Source organism: Anticarsia gemmatalis, chromosome 17 (assembly GCF_050436995.1).
Source record: "Anticarsia gemmatalis isolate Benzon Research Colony breed Stoneville strain chromosome 17, ilAntGemm2 primary, whole genome shotgun sequence".
In the NCBI taxonomy this organism is placed as follows: domain Eukaryota; kingdom Metazoa; phylum Arthropoda; class Insecta; order Lepidoptera; family Erebidae; genus Anticarsia; species Anticarsia gemmatalis.
In genome coordinates, this window is record NC_134761.1 from 704,276 (window position 1) to 717,941 (window position 13,666).

General features: G+C 38.3%; 1 protein-coding gene across 1 annotated transcript in view; it reads left to right on the top strand.

The window, feature by feature from the left end:
* The window catches only part of Eps-15 (Epidermal growth factor receptor pathway substrate 15), a 46,451-nt gene that overhangs the window by 22,434 nt on the left and 10,351 nt on the right, over nucleotides 1–13,666 (top strand). The window contains exons 10-16 of the mRNA XM_076125624.1: nucleotides 6,141–6,305; nucleotides 7,832–7,921; nucleotides 9,083–9,280; nucleotides 11,368–11,538; nucleotides 11,967–12,116; nucleotides 12,531–12,626; nucleotides 13,079–13,267. Coding sequence (XP_075981739.1) covers nucleotides 6,141–6,305; nucleotides 7,832–7,921; nucleotides 9,083–9,280; nucleotides 11,368–11,538; nucleotides 11,967–12,116; nucleotides 12,531–12,626; nucleotides 13,079–13,267 — 1,059 coding nt within the window. The remainder of the gene's footprint in view (nucleotides 1–6,140; nucleotides 6,306–7,831; nucleotides 7,922–9,082; nucleotides 9,281–11,367; nucleotides 11,539–11,966; nucleotides 12,117–12,530; nucleotides 12,627–13,078; nucleotides 13,268–13,666) is intronic.

Consider the following 13,666-nt stretch of genomic DNA (forward strand, 5'->3'; position numbering starts at 1 on the left):
TGCGTGATGACGAGCTGGTCTCTGCAGTTGTAGTACACGCGGCCACTGCTCGCGATGTCCACGTGATGCGGCGACATGACGTCAGTGCCGCGCCGCCATGTCACCGGCACGTTTCTTAGTGTTGTACTGGGGATAGGAAACTTTTAGCATATTAAAGATTGCATCCAGTGCCTTGCCTGTCCGTCCGCCTTGCCTGTCAGTGTCCATGCCTTCTTTGCATCCAGTAGTCAGTCCAGTAGGCAGTCCAGTGTCAAGTGTAAACTATTTATTTCAAATGAAAGACCTAAATATAAACTTATACTTCTAGCTTCTCTTTCTTTCAAAGAATGAACGATCGATGAACTTTATCCCCATTTAACCCCCCAGGGGATAATTTTCGAAAAACCTTGAAACACCTGTTTATTTATTTCAAACAATAATCCCAAATATAAAGTTGCATGCTCCTAGCTTTAAAAATGACGAACTTCCATAGGGGATGATAGTTTATCCCCTATTTTACCCCTTTAGAGATGGATACTAAATGCCTGCATTAAAAAAGACATTACTTGTCAAAATTTCATGTTTCTAACGTCTATGGTTTAGACTTTGCGAATTATCAGTCAGTTACTTATATTCAACATTTTGCATATCGTATCGTCTTAGAAACAACATACACTTTTTGCGATAGTTCAAGCAGTTTTATTTCTTAGACAGAGTATCAAACTTACCCGGGACATCTTATAGCAATCCTTTGTCCAAAATCAACAAAGATGGTATCTCTGACGGGCACTGGTGGTTGCTTCGGTAACTTCTGTTCTAAAGAGTATATTCCAGCACTGTTGTTCACTACTTCTAGTATAGTGCCGTTCGATGATCGGGCTATGAACATGGATGGATTGCATGCCACCTAGAAAATGAAATTTTATCATTATGTAGGTCACATGATCATCATTGACCTATGCCCATCTATTGCAGATGAATTAGGTGGCGTCAGATAAAATAATTATATTTGTATCGAAGGAACACATTCGTTTGTGGCTAAAAAGGCATACTTAGGAAGGCTTAGACACTGTCATAGAGACAACAGATCTAGTAAAAATTCAGAGATTCTAAACGTTTTCCTGTTTACTTTTGACTTATAGCGTCAATAAAGTATCGCCTCAATCCCCTTTAACCATCAGAATGGAGATCTCAATGGCAGAATTGCGATTTGCCATTGATAACTGGTTTTGGTATTTAATTCTGTAGGTCCTTTCTATTTTAAATTATGAGCCCAAATAATCTGTCTACTTAACAACAAGCTTGTATTCTACTATGATTGTTGAGGCTTAGTTTAAACAAATTTTGTACCTTGCACATTCCGATCATAATTTCATTCTTTCTTTCCTGTATGGCCGGTATTTGTCTCAAAGTGATCGGTAGATATCGTGATCTACATGGTATACCTTCAGGAAACACTGTAAACACACACCGTTATTCTTTTACAAACAAACAAATAAACATTTTATATTTGTAAGATTATATGACCGCATTATTGAATTAACTCTCAATTGCTTTAACTAATCGATAGCTAATCGATTAATCTTTATCCGATTTATATCGATTTAGCAATATTACGGTCAAACGTATGACCGCAATATGTTATTTAAAAGTAAATATTTATTCGTGATAACTCAACATTGATGCAGCGAATGTAAGTAAATATTATAAAGATATGGAAAAACAAATATGAAAAAAAAAATAATGTATAAGATTTTTTTTCTGAAGGTGACTAAGTAAAAATGTTTCCTTCCTTTCTTTACATTGTATCTTATTTTATTGTAAAAAATAGTGTGTTACCTTCAAACAGAGCGTTATCTTTGTCGTCCAGAATTAGGCTATTGCTGTCTACGTCATTACTTACGATGGTGTGATTTGTTTCCTAAAATATAGAAAAAAAACTAAATACTTAATAATTGTACATGTCTTGGTTATGTTTCTGTTCAGTATTTTTAATATTTTGAGATACAGTATAAATATAATAAAAATCTGAATCACAGCAGGAACTAATCAAACTAAAAGATTCTAACAGTTTGTAATAAATTGATCACTAATGGCACGAAAAAGGGGCAAGTTTAAGAAAAATTAACACCTCTGTTTCACCAATGTATAGTTGTTGACTTAATTCATAATGATTTAGATATATTTGGTGAGAGAATGACTAAAGTTGTTGATAGAGGGAAAAGTTTTGAATGGCATTATTGTTGAAGAACAGTTCAGTACCAGTGCTTTATCCAGTTTGACGAAACATGGCCCGTGTCGATGTTTTCTGCCGACCTTACCGCAAGTGCTACATTCGCTCCATGGAGACCAGAAACTGAACACTATAAGATTGTTGAAGGTCTCTGGCGGTGACGAGTAGGGACCTCGTGATGTGTGGGGCTTTACCTAAATTTGAACCAAAATTTACTTGTATATGAGTTTAAATGACTATTATTCTACACTCTATTACTGTTAAAATACGTACTGTCTTATTATTTTTATATTTATGTATACAGAAAGCCAACAAACTTTGTTTGTATAGGCAATTTTCATTGTAAAATATATCAAACTTTAAAATAGTACTAGCATTTTTTAAACTATGCTGACCCGAAATTCTCCATCTGTCTATGTCATTGTAGGATATTCGTTATAAACGCGCCTAGAGATTCCGTTTATATACCCTACCTCGCAGACAGCATAGATTCAAATAATTATTTTTGTAACTTCTGTAGTATAAGCCTTGATGTATAATCTTGCTGAAGTGATCTTACCAGTGCATAGTGTTCACTATCAGTGACTTCCAACACGTGGACAGCGCGAGTGTGTCCGATCTGACAGCGGTACATGCCTTCATCTTGTAACTTCACGTTGTATATCGTCAGTGTATTATCTAGTATTACCATACGCTCGTTTTCATGTACCTTAGAGAATGACGGTCTTGATTTTAGCTGTAAAATGAAATATCTAATCATATGCATTCCGAGTTCCTCCGTGTTTCGGAAGGCACGTAAAATTGTGGGTCCCGGCTGTCATTTTCAAAGATCTTTGACAGTCGTTAACAGTAGTCAGAAGCTTGAAAGTCTGACCACCAGTGTTACCGAGGGGTATCGTGTTAGGTAACTGGGTCGAGGTCTGATAGGCAGTCGCATTATGAAAATACTGGTATCCAGCTGCATGAGCCTAGGAGCCGACTCCAACATAGCTGGAAGACAAGCTTGGCTGACTAACTTGAAGCTGAACTTGAAGCTGTATTTCAAAAATATACTTTAAAATTATAACTAACGTGTGAATACATCCACACTAGCGAAGTTCTCTCCCCGGGCGCAGCGCACACCGCGCACGTGAGCGTGCTCGCCGCGCCTGCGTACACCATGTGTATACGCGACGGTATCTGTCGCTGTGACGTCACACTAGCCAGCGACCGAGCTAAACACACGTAGTACTCACGCCAGAGATGAGATAGTAGTGATAACTGTTGTTTAACACCATCTAGTACAAGTATCTATCTATATACTAACGTGTGAATACATCCACACTAGCGACGTACTCTCCCCGGGCGCAGCGCACACGGCGCACGTGAGCGTGCTCGCCGCGCCTGCGTACAACACGCGTATACGCGACGGTATCTGTCGCTGTGACGTCACACTAGCCAGCGACCGAGCTGAACACTCGTAGTACTCCCGCCAGAGATGCGATAAGATTCATAACTGTTGTTTAACACCATCTAGTACAAGTATCTATCTATATACTAACGTGTGAATACATCCACACTAGCGACGTACTCTCCCCGGGCGCAGTGCACACGGCGCACGTGAGCGTGCTCGCCGCGCCTGCGTACAACACGCGTATACGCGACGGTATCTGTCGCTGTGACGTCACACTAGCCAGCGACCGAGCTGAACACTCGTAGTACTCCCGCCAGAGATGCGATAAGATTCATAACTGTTGTTTAACACCATCTAGTACAAGTATCTATCTATATACTAACGTGTGAATACATCCACACTAGCGACGTACTCTCCCCGGGCGCAGTGCACACGGCGCACGTGAGCGTGCTCGCCGCGCCTGCGTACACCATGCGTATACGCGACGGTATCTGTCGCTGTGACGTCACACTAGCCAGCGAACGAGCTGAGCGCTCGTAGTACTCACGCCAGAGATGTGATAGTAGGGAGAGCTTCTGTTTATCACCATCTGGATAGAAAACAGTTTTTCGTTGTGACTGATATAGATTTTGTGTGATTTAGAATTAGTCGCATAATTCACAAAAAATTGGTCTTAAATATGTGTTTGACGAGACTATGTAGGTGGGCTTAAACGTCGGATAGTTAAAATAAAGATGTTTTTTTAATTCATCGCGTTCGAGAATCGCTTGGTTTTTCCACCTGCTAAAAATACCCAACTAATTCTTTGTTGTCCGCTATAAAAGCAAAAAATCTTCTTATTAAAATTTATGTTCATATTATTTTATTTTAAGCAACGCCGCTGATACTTTTATAACCTACTTACTTGGATATAATAGCCTATCCTCAATATTGTCAGACCTCAAATTGTCATTGTTTTCAGCTTCGCGGTACATTTTTATACTCAATTTATTTATTTCTTCAACTGTTTTCTGTAAATCACTTACATGATCGCAACTTGAACATTTAACTAACAGAATTAAATAACAGAATATTTTAAAATACGCCATTTTGGAGAGTAACAAGTTTGTCATATTTGACAGTTGGTTTTGCTGTCTTTTAAACATCAAACTTTGATCAAAAAGTCCACACTCTAGAAAAATTCTACTTTGTTTAAAAAGTGTAGCTAAAATTACCACAGAATGATTCGATTCAAATAACTAATACTGGCCTATAGAAATAATTGTTATCAATGTACAAATGATAAGTAAGTAATGTCGAGTGTGTATTCATTGAAATCTGAAGTACAGGATCAAACAACTTTGATACAAGATTGCCTTTACGATTTATTCAGAGGAGTAAAATACTTTATAGTGGAGTGAACTAGTGTATTACATTATTATATTGATATTAAAATTACTTGTTCGTCTTTTTTCGAGTAAAATTCAAACGGTGTCTTGCAAATATGAAAGGGTCTTCGGGCTGGGAAGAGTGCAAGTAGGTATTAAAGTTGACAACTGATCAGTTATGATAACATTCGTTAACCGATTCATGGCCAATGACTCAACAGTTGAGTCATTAAAAAACCTTTAGGAAGGCCGATGGCTCAATTGGTGAGTCAAACCAAAATTGTATAAAAACGGATATTAAAAAAAAAAACACTTAAACTACCATTTTTCAGATCTCATTAAACATTTCCGTGAATATCAGACCTGGCCCTTCAATTTAGAGAATATTTTTATTAGTCAGGTGTCATAAACCTTTTGTATAACTGCCGCAAAACATCTTGTACACTTTTTTGTAAAATCGATTGACTACAGCTTGGAAAATCTTGATTTTCTTTATCTTCAATTTGTTGATCATGGAAATCAGTAAACATTGCCTGGCTACATTCAGTAAAATCGTCGTAGTCCTGATTATCTACAAATAATATTACAATAATAAATAATGATTGAATACTACTAAAATGTTTACTACCTCTGCAATATTTCATTAAAACCAACAAATACTACCTTGAAACGCCATATTAACTTTTATTATCCACAAATTCGAATAGGAGAACACAGTAACACGTTTCTGGTTGTCAGACTGGCTCGAATGATGGCGAAAAGCATTAAATCATTACAAGGAGCCAATGACTCATCAGTTGAGTCATCCTTCAGGGAGGCCGATGGCTCAAATGGTGAGCCACCGACCAATGAATGGGGCCTGGCTGAATTGTTCACGAAAATGAAGGTGGCAATGAATCGGTTAAGCCATACCTACTACGGCTTGAATTTGAACCCCCAACAAAGAATACACGAAACATCCTACTAATATTATACATGCGAAAGTTTGTGAGCATGTATAGGTGTATGTTGTTCTTTCACGCAAATACTACTGAACCGATTACGACGAATTTTGGTATGTAAGGTACCTTAAGATTCAGAATAACACATAGAGTTATGGACGGGTTTCTATGCGGACGTAGTCGCGGGCGATGAAAATGATCTAACGTTATTTTTTTTTTGTTGGTAGAAGACAGAGCCAGCACTGAACCTGGGCCCGCAGCCGACGCCGGAGCTGGAGGCGATAGCGCGCGAGGTGGACGCGCTGGCTCGGGAGAGACTCGCGCTCGAAGCTGAGCTGGCTGTCAAGCAGAGGGAGCTCACTGTCAAGACTGGCGAGGCTGATAGTTTGCAGGTAACATAGTTATAATGGTGAAGTTACGAAGTATGTTTGTGCCATATATATAGGGTCTTCTCAAAATAGCTGGTGATATTTTGGGAGGCGATACTGCCCATGAATCTGATCACAAATCCGCAAAAAAAAATTTTTTTGGACAACTTATTTTTTTGCTTTTTTGTAGTGTGAGTGAGCGCTCGTACACGAACACAAGAAGCGGCTCGTCGTTACACGGCCGCCGCTTCTATGTGTGCGACCGCGACCGAGCGCTGTCAGCTGACGCCGCGAGGGGGGGTGTCTGCGCGCGGGATGTTCTGTCTTAGTAACAATAATAAATACAAATTGATACTGATTTCCCATAATACATTCAGTCTTCGACTGGCTAGCAACTACGTGATTAACGTAACTGTCTAATTAAAGTAATTGTTAAATTACTTACCTACACAACGTGTAACACTTAAATCTAAATTAACGAAAGCATAACTGGGAATCTTATTTACACACTGATAACAGTTAATTACGCAGGGGCATCAGGCACTACATACCTAATTTTATCTTTCTAACGTTTTACGACACTTTTTGCTTCCTCGTTCTGATTCACTTTCACGAATACACGAATTATTAACAAAAATAAACAAAAACATGGCTCATTCACCAATTACCGTATCACACCGCGCACGCTCATGATCACGCGCGACAATAACAAACAAATCACAGTTCAGAAAGGTTTAGGAAATAACAGTAATAACAAGCTCACGCATTGACTATGACTATTGAAAGTCCCACCGGACGCGCGGACGTCCGAACGAAAGCGATCCTTAATAGGTACTAAGTTGTGACAAACGCATGAAGCAAAATAAAATAAATAGACAGTTAGGGATGGACCCAAAAACTTAATTTCATTTTATATTGATATTTATTTTTCATTAAAAACTTCAAATTAAACTATCTGGAGACTAACATTGAATGAGAAGATATTATTATTGCAATGTTAATATCAATTTGTATTTATTATTGTTACTAAGACAGAACATCCCGCGCGCAGACACCCCCCCTCGCGGCGTCAGCTGACAGCGCTCGGTCGCGGTCGCACACATAGAAGCGGCGGCCGTGTAACGACGAGCCGCTTCTTGTGTTCGTGTACGAGCGCTCACTCACACTACAAAAAAGCAAAAAAATAAGTTGTCCAAAAAAATTTTTTTTGCGGATTCGTGATCAGATTCATGGGCAGTATCGCCTCCCAAAATATCACTAGCTATTATGAGAAGACCCTGTATAGGACAATTGAAAATGTTCAATTTGGGTCCGATCTTGTGTCTTTCTAGGTGTGTGTGTGTGCATGTGTTTGTTAAAATATTACGCGCATATTAATCTCATTTTGGTTAACTGTGCTATTCAATAATAAAAATGGCAAAATTTGCTCATTTTCCTTAGTCTTATAGCTAGGCAAAGGCCTCCTTAGTAAAACCACGTCCTTCGGATCTGCGTTTACTATCCTTGGAGACCCAACAGTAAGTGATTTCTTCATGTCTTTTGTGTTTCAGAGCGAGTTGGACACATTAACGGCAACACTAAAACAGTTAGAAAACCAAAAAGGTGAAGCACAAAAAAGATTAAACGATCTCAAAGCACAGGTTAGTACAACATAAGATTATTTATTATTTATAGCGTATCAATTTCTAAGTAGTTTGAAACTATTATAAGGCGCACATACTTGAACAATGTTCCAAATAATCTGTATTAGTAACAAAAGTTATTTCAAACGTTGCAGGTTTTCTTTTGAGACTATTTTGAGTATTTCAAAGTAAATAACAATAATGTGTAATACGTTTATTTTCCGACTTATTGTGTACTAGCTGACCCGCGCAACTTCGCTTGCGTCACATAAGAGAGTATGGGGCATAAATTTCCCCGTTTTTGTAACATTTTTACTGGTACTCTGCTCCTATTGGTCGTAGCTTGATGATATATAGCCTATAGCCTTCCTAGATAAACAGGCTATCTAACATTGAAATATTTTTTCAAATCGGACCCTTAATTTTTAGCTTTATAATATAAGTGTAGATTATTTGTGCGATCCACAAATAATTGTTTTGTGTCTGGTTTTATAAGATTAGTAGGATCTGTCTACCAAATTTCATCAAAGTTTTTCAATAGTTCTTGTGTGAAGACAGTTTGGAAGAAACAATCATGAGGAATGACATGTCTGACAGTTGTTTAACACAGCTCGTTAAAGAATGTTGCATTTCAATTAATAAAAACTTTGTATAATACGTTTGTGGGGTTTTCTCTCAAACTACTGAATTATTTCACGATTTTTTTTACTAATACAAAGCTTAATTATTCTCAAAATTATTTATGTCTCTTAATATAACGAAGTCGCGCTAAGGCATATCCGCCATTAAAACGGTTGCCATGACAACGGATTTTTGTTATTTCAATGTCATTATAATATTGATTATTCGCGACTTCTTGGCTTCACTTGAATTTTCCCGGGAAATGCGTCATTTTCACGGGGTAAAAAGTAGCCTATGTCCTTTCTCGGGTATCAAAGTATCTCCATACCAAATTTCATGCAAATTGGTTCAGTAGTTTAGGCGTGATTAAGTAGCAGACAGACAGACAGACAGACAGACAGACAGACAGACAGACAGAGTTACTTTCGAATTTATAATATTAGTATGGATAAAATTCCTTTAGACCGACTATAGAGTATGTTTTTGAGAGAAAACATGTTGTGCCATGAGATAAGGAGAAGAATAAGAAAATTTACATATTTCTGTTGTAAATCGCAGGTAGAAAAGCTCCGATCACAAGTGTCAGCCCAGGAAGCCGCGGCGGCGGAGACGGAGGCCGAGGTGGGCGCGCGCCGCGCCGCCGCGCTCACGCTCAAGGAGAAGGAGCGCGCGCTGCAGGCCGACGTGGCCAGCGCAGAGGCCGAGGCCGAGGCTATCACTGCGCAGCTGCGCAAGACTGTGCTCGCCGTCAGCCAGGTAATTACACTGTTATAATCATTTGACTTTTGCGTTTGTTAAATGTGGTAAAGCTTGTTCCAGAATGGTATACTTCTTACGGGATATTAACTTGTTTCGTGTTTATTGTATTTGATGATATACAGGGTGTCCCAAAACTCAACGATAATCCGAGACAGGATGAAAGGCCAAGTCATACCGGCTATAGGAAATATAAAAAAAAATTCCATATCACTTAGTTCAGCAATAATAGACACTTTTCAAAAAAGTTGAAAATCCACACCCTTGGTCGCATTTTCAAGTCCTGTGGGCACCAATGTCACAATTTCGCTGTGTTTTTTTGAATTTCGTGTTCTTAATTAAATATGCTATTAATCGTATAACAAATTAATGCACAAAACATTGTTAATTTAATAAGAAAAGTTAAGTTTTAGTGAGTCATCTTTCTCAAAAATATCGTTAGTCAACTTTGACGCTTCATACTGAAAAAAAAATGTACTACACTACCCTTGGCAAGTTATTTCAAAAGTTGGCGCATTTAATCAAGATTTCAAAATAGTATAACACTTGCCACTTTTCTTGCCATTAAAAATGTAATTTTTATTTGAACGAAGAGTATCCTCGCAAATGGATCGGACGCAGTGGTACAATTTTATGGCTTCCTTGTTCTCTCGATCTAAATCCAGTAGATATTTTTTACTGGGAATGCATAAAAGAAAAAGTTTATTCGAAATCAACACAAAATCTATCATAACTCAGCCAGAAAATTGACACAGCGTCAGAGGAAGTAAATGCAAGGAATTTTGATTGACCGGTGCAAAGGTCTTTTGTAAGGCGTTGCAGAGCCTGAATTCATGCTAGAGGAAAACAATTCGGAATTACTTTAGTAAAAAAAAAATAATAATAATAATAGTTTAAGGAGAATAATTAAATAAGATCGATGGTTCGTTCATTGTTTTTTTTTAATTATTATAACCTATTATGTTTATTACATTAAATATTTGTTATGGACTGACTCAATTACATCTTTACTAAAAATAATTGCTTTCCTCTGGCACGAACACAGGCTCTGCAACGCCTTACAAAAGACCTTTGCACCGGTCAATCAAAATTCCTTGCATTTATTTCCTCTGACGCTGTGTCAATTTTCTGGCTGAGTTATGATAGATTTTGTATTGATTTCGAATAAACTTTTTCTTTTATGCATTCCCAGTAAAAAATATCTACTGGATTTAGATCGGGAGAACAAGGAAGCCATAAAATTGTACCACTGCGTCCGATCCATTTGCGAGGATACTCTTCGTTCAAATAAAAATAACATTTTTAATGGCAAGAAAAGTGGCAAGTGTTATACTATTTTGAAATCTTGATTAAATGCGCCAACTTTTGAAATAACTTGCCAAGGGTAGTGTAGTACATTTTTTTTTCAGTATGAAGCGTCAAAGTTGACTAACGATATTTTTGAGAAAGATGACTCACTAAAACTTAACTTTTCTTATTAAATTAACAATGTTTTGTGCATTAATTTGTTATACGATTAATAGCATATTTAATTAAGAACACGAAATTCAAAAAAACACAGCGAAATTGTGACATTGGTGCCCACAGGACTTGAAAATGCGACCAAGGGTGTGGATTTTCAACTTTTTTGAAAAGTGTCTATTATTGCTGAACTAAGTGATATGGAATTTTTTTTTTATATTTCCTATAGCCGGTATGACTTGGCCTTTCATCCTGTCTCGGATTATCGTTGAGTTTTGGGACACCCTGTATAAAACGCATGCTTTTTGTATAGGCCGATGCTAACGAATCTTGTGGGACAGCAAACGATTGTTTTGTTGTAATTTTTATGAAGTTTTTATCCTAGTTTTGGTTATAATATTATTTTATTTGGATGTTGCGCCATATCATAGCGTGTGATATTCTACAATAATTTATTTAAAATAGGTAGTGGATCTAGGATTTTCGTTTTTAGACTTTAGGCTTTAACTATTTGGGAATCGATTGGTATCATATATTACGACAGTGATGAATTAAAATGGAGATATCCGCATATCTCTTTGGTGGGTTAATACCCTAAACGACATCTCTCCACGTGTCCTACGCAGGCCAACATCAAGATCTCGCACCTGGAGGAGCAGCACAGCACGCTGGAGCAGGCGGCGGCGGCGCTGGCGGGCGGCGGCGCCGTGCCGCAGTCGCTGCTGCAGCTGCAGGCGCTGCACACCGCCGAGCACCTCGACAAGGTGGTGCGCGGCGCCACGCCCAGTGATGCTCTCGTACGTATACACGTGCTACGTGCTACGTGCTACGTGCTACGTGCTACGTGCTACGTGCTACGTGCTACGTGCTACGTGCTACGTGCTACGTGCTACGTGCTACGTGCTACGTGCTACGTGCTACGTGCACATGCCACTTACTTTTGTCCCCGATGTTTTCATCAGACCAATTTATTTAAAAAGTTATAATCTATAATTGCTTACTTCCATAACTCATTAAATATCGTGCTTAATGACCTACTTATTACAATTTCTGCAACATTTTATGATAGTTTTTGCGCCTGCAATTAATAGACATCTCACTTTCAAATATCTTGAATAAGTACCGCAAAAGATAAATAAAAATAAATACTACCCAACCCACTTATTATCATCACACGAATCGATTGGTCACCTAAAGATTTCAGCAAAGTTCTTTCCATTCTCAGGAGGATGAGCCGTTCGCGAATCGCAACGGTTTCGCGAACAACAGTGCGCCGGGTGGCGGGTTCGAGTCTGACCCCTTCACTGAGAACGCGTTCTCCTCCGCGATGCCCCCCTCCGACCCCTTCGCACCCTCGCAGGGACATGCGCAACAGGTAACACTAGCGTATACACATACGTATACGTGCACTCATACGTACGCAAACATGATCGCACGTGTACGTATACTTTAATTTATATAAATCAGAGTATTTTTGTACCCGTGTAAGTTGGACATAAAATCTTGAAGTTTATAAAAAAAGTGTTTGTTTACAAAATTATGTTTAGTTTCCCAAAATATATTATTTTTTTACCTTGTGTGTAAGTTAGGCATATGTTTAACAAAAAAAAAACAACCTGTTTGCTCACAAAATGATGTTTAGTTTCCCGAAATATATTACCTTTTTACCTTGTACAATTTGGCACTTATATTGTTTTATATTAAGCAGCTTTCCGTTCTATTATCAAACGGATATAATGTATGAATGTTATTTAAAATGGAATTATATAAGGTAACATTTTATTTCCAGGACGGTTTCGGCACGGACCCGTTCGCATCGAACGCGGACCCGTTCGCCGGCGACGCGTTCGCTTCACAAGACAATACTGCAAAGGCTAACGATGACGTGAGTAACAATTAACAATAACCCTTTGTTTATACAATAGTATGTTTATTATATCATACCAGTATGTTGGTATATGTTATAAGAACATAATATACTGTCCTATGTGCGTGTAGTAGACGTAGTTTAATTAATAATGTGTGAAATATTAGAGTTATGAACAATAATAAGTGTGGTACATAAGGTCATGACAATCGTTTGATTGTTTTCAATTTAAACAGTGTATAGTTTTTTAACCTGTGGTTGGTCAGCTTTTTCAAGGGAGGGGCTAGGCCTCGAGTCCATCACGTTGGCCAAGTGCGGGTTGGGAACTTTGCATGCCTTCAAGAAATGTGTTAATCAACTTTAGGCATGCAGGATTTCAACATTACCCTTTCCTTCACCATTAGAGCAAGTGATAATTATTTATATTCAGTGTATAGTTACATTTACTTAAATTTTGGATATCACTCCAGGGTGCATGGGAATCGGATCCGTTCGCCGTGCTACACGCTCCTACGCGCGCCAACGCCACGACCCCGTCGGGCAACATGTCGGGCAACATGTCGGGCAGCATGTCGGGCAGCACGCCGGCGCTGCCGCCCAAGCACCACAAGACTCCGCCGCCGCGCCCCGCGCCGCCGCGACCCAACCCGCCGCACAAGGTATGTATGCACTTACCACTGTACTACACAGAGTTTAAATCATACGAAACAATAGATTTTCGACTCGATTCTAACATTATGAGTGATAAAAATGTGTGTCTTAATATAGATTTATTTCGTTCATAATATATTTACTTAGTGTTCTTGTTACAGTCATAAAATTAGTATGAGTAATGTTAGAAATGAGTCTTTTCTGATTATAATTTAGACTTTAAAGACTTTTGAATATGTCAATGATAAAATGTTAATTTGAAATAAATGATGTTGAAAGGATTCCCTTAGAACAGAAATATGGTTAAAATATATATAAGAAGATTGTATTATGTTCAATTGACGTCGACTTCTCTTCTAAATATCTAAAATAATATTGTTTTGTAAAAAATACATCTTGTATCTTAA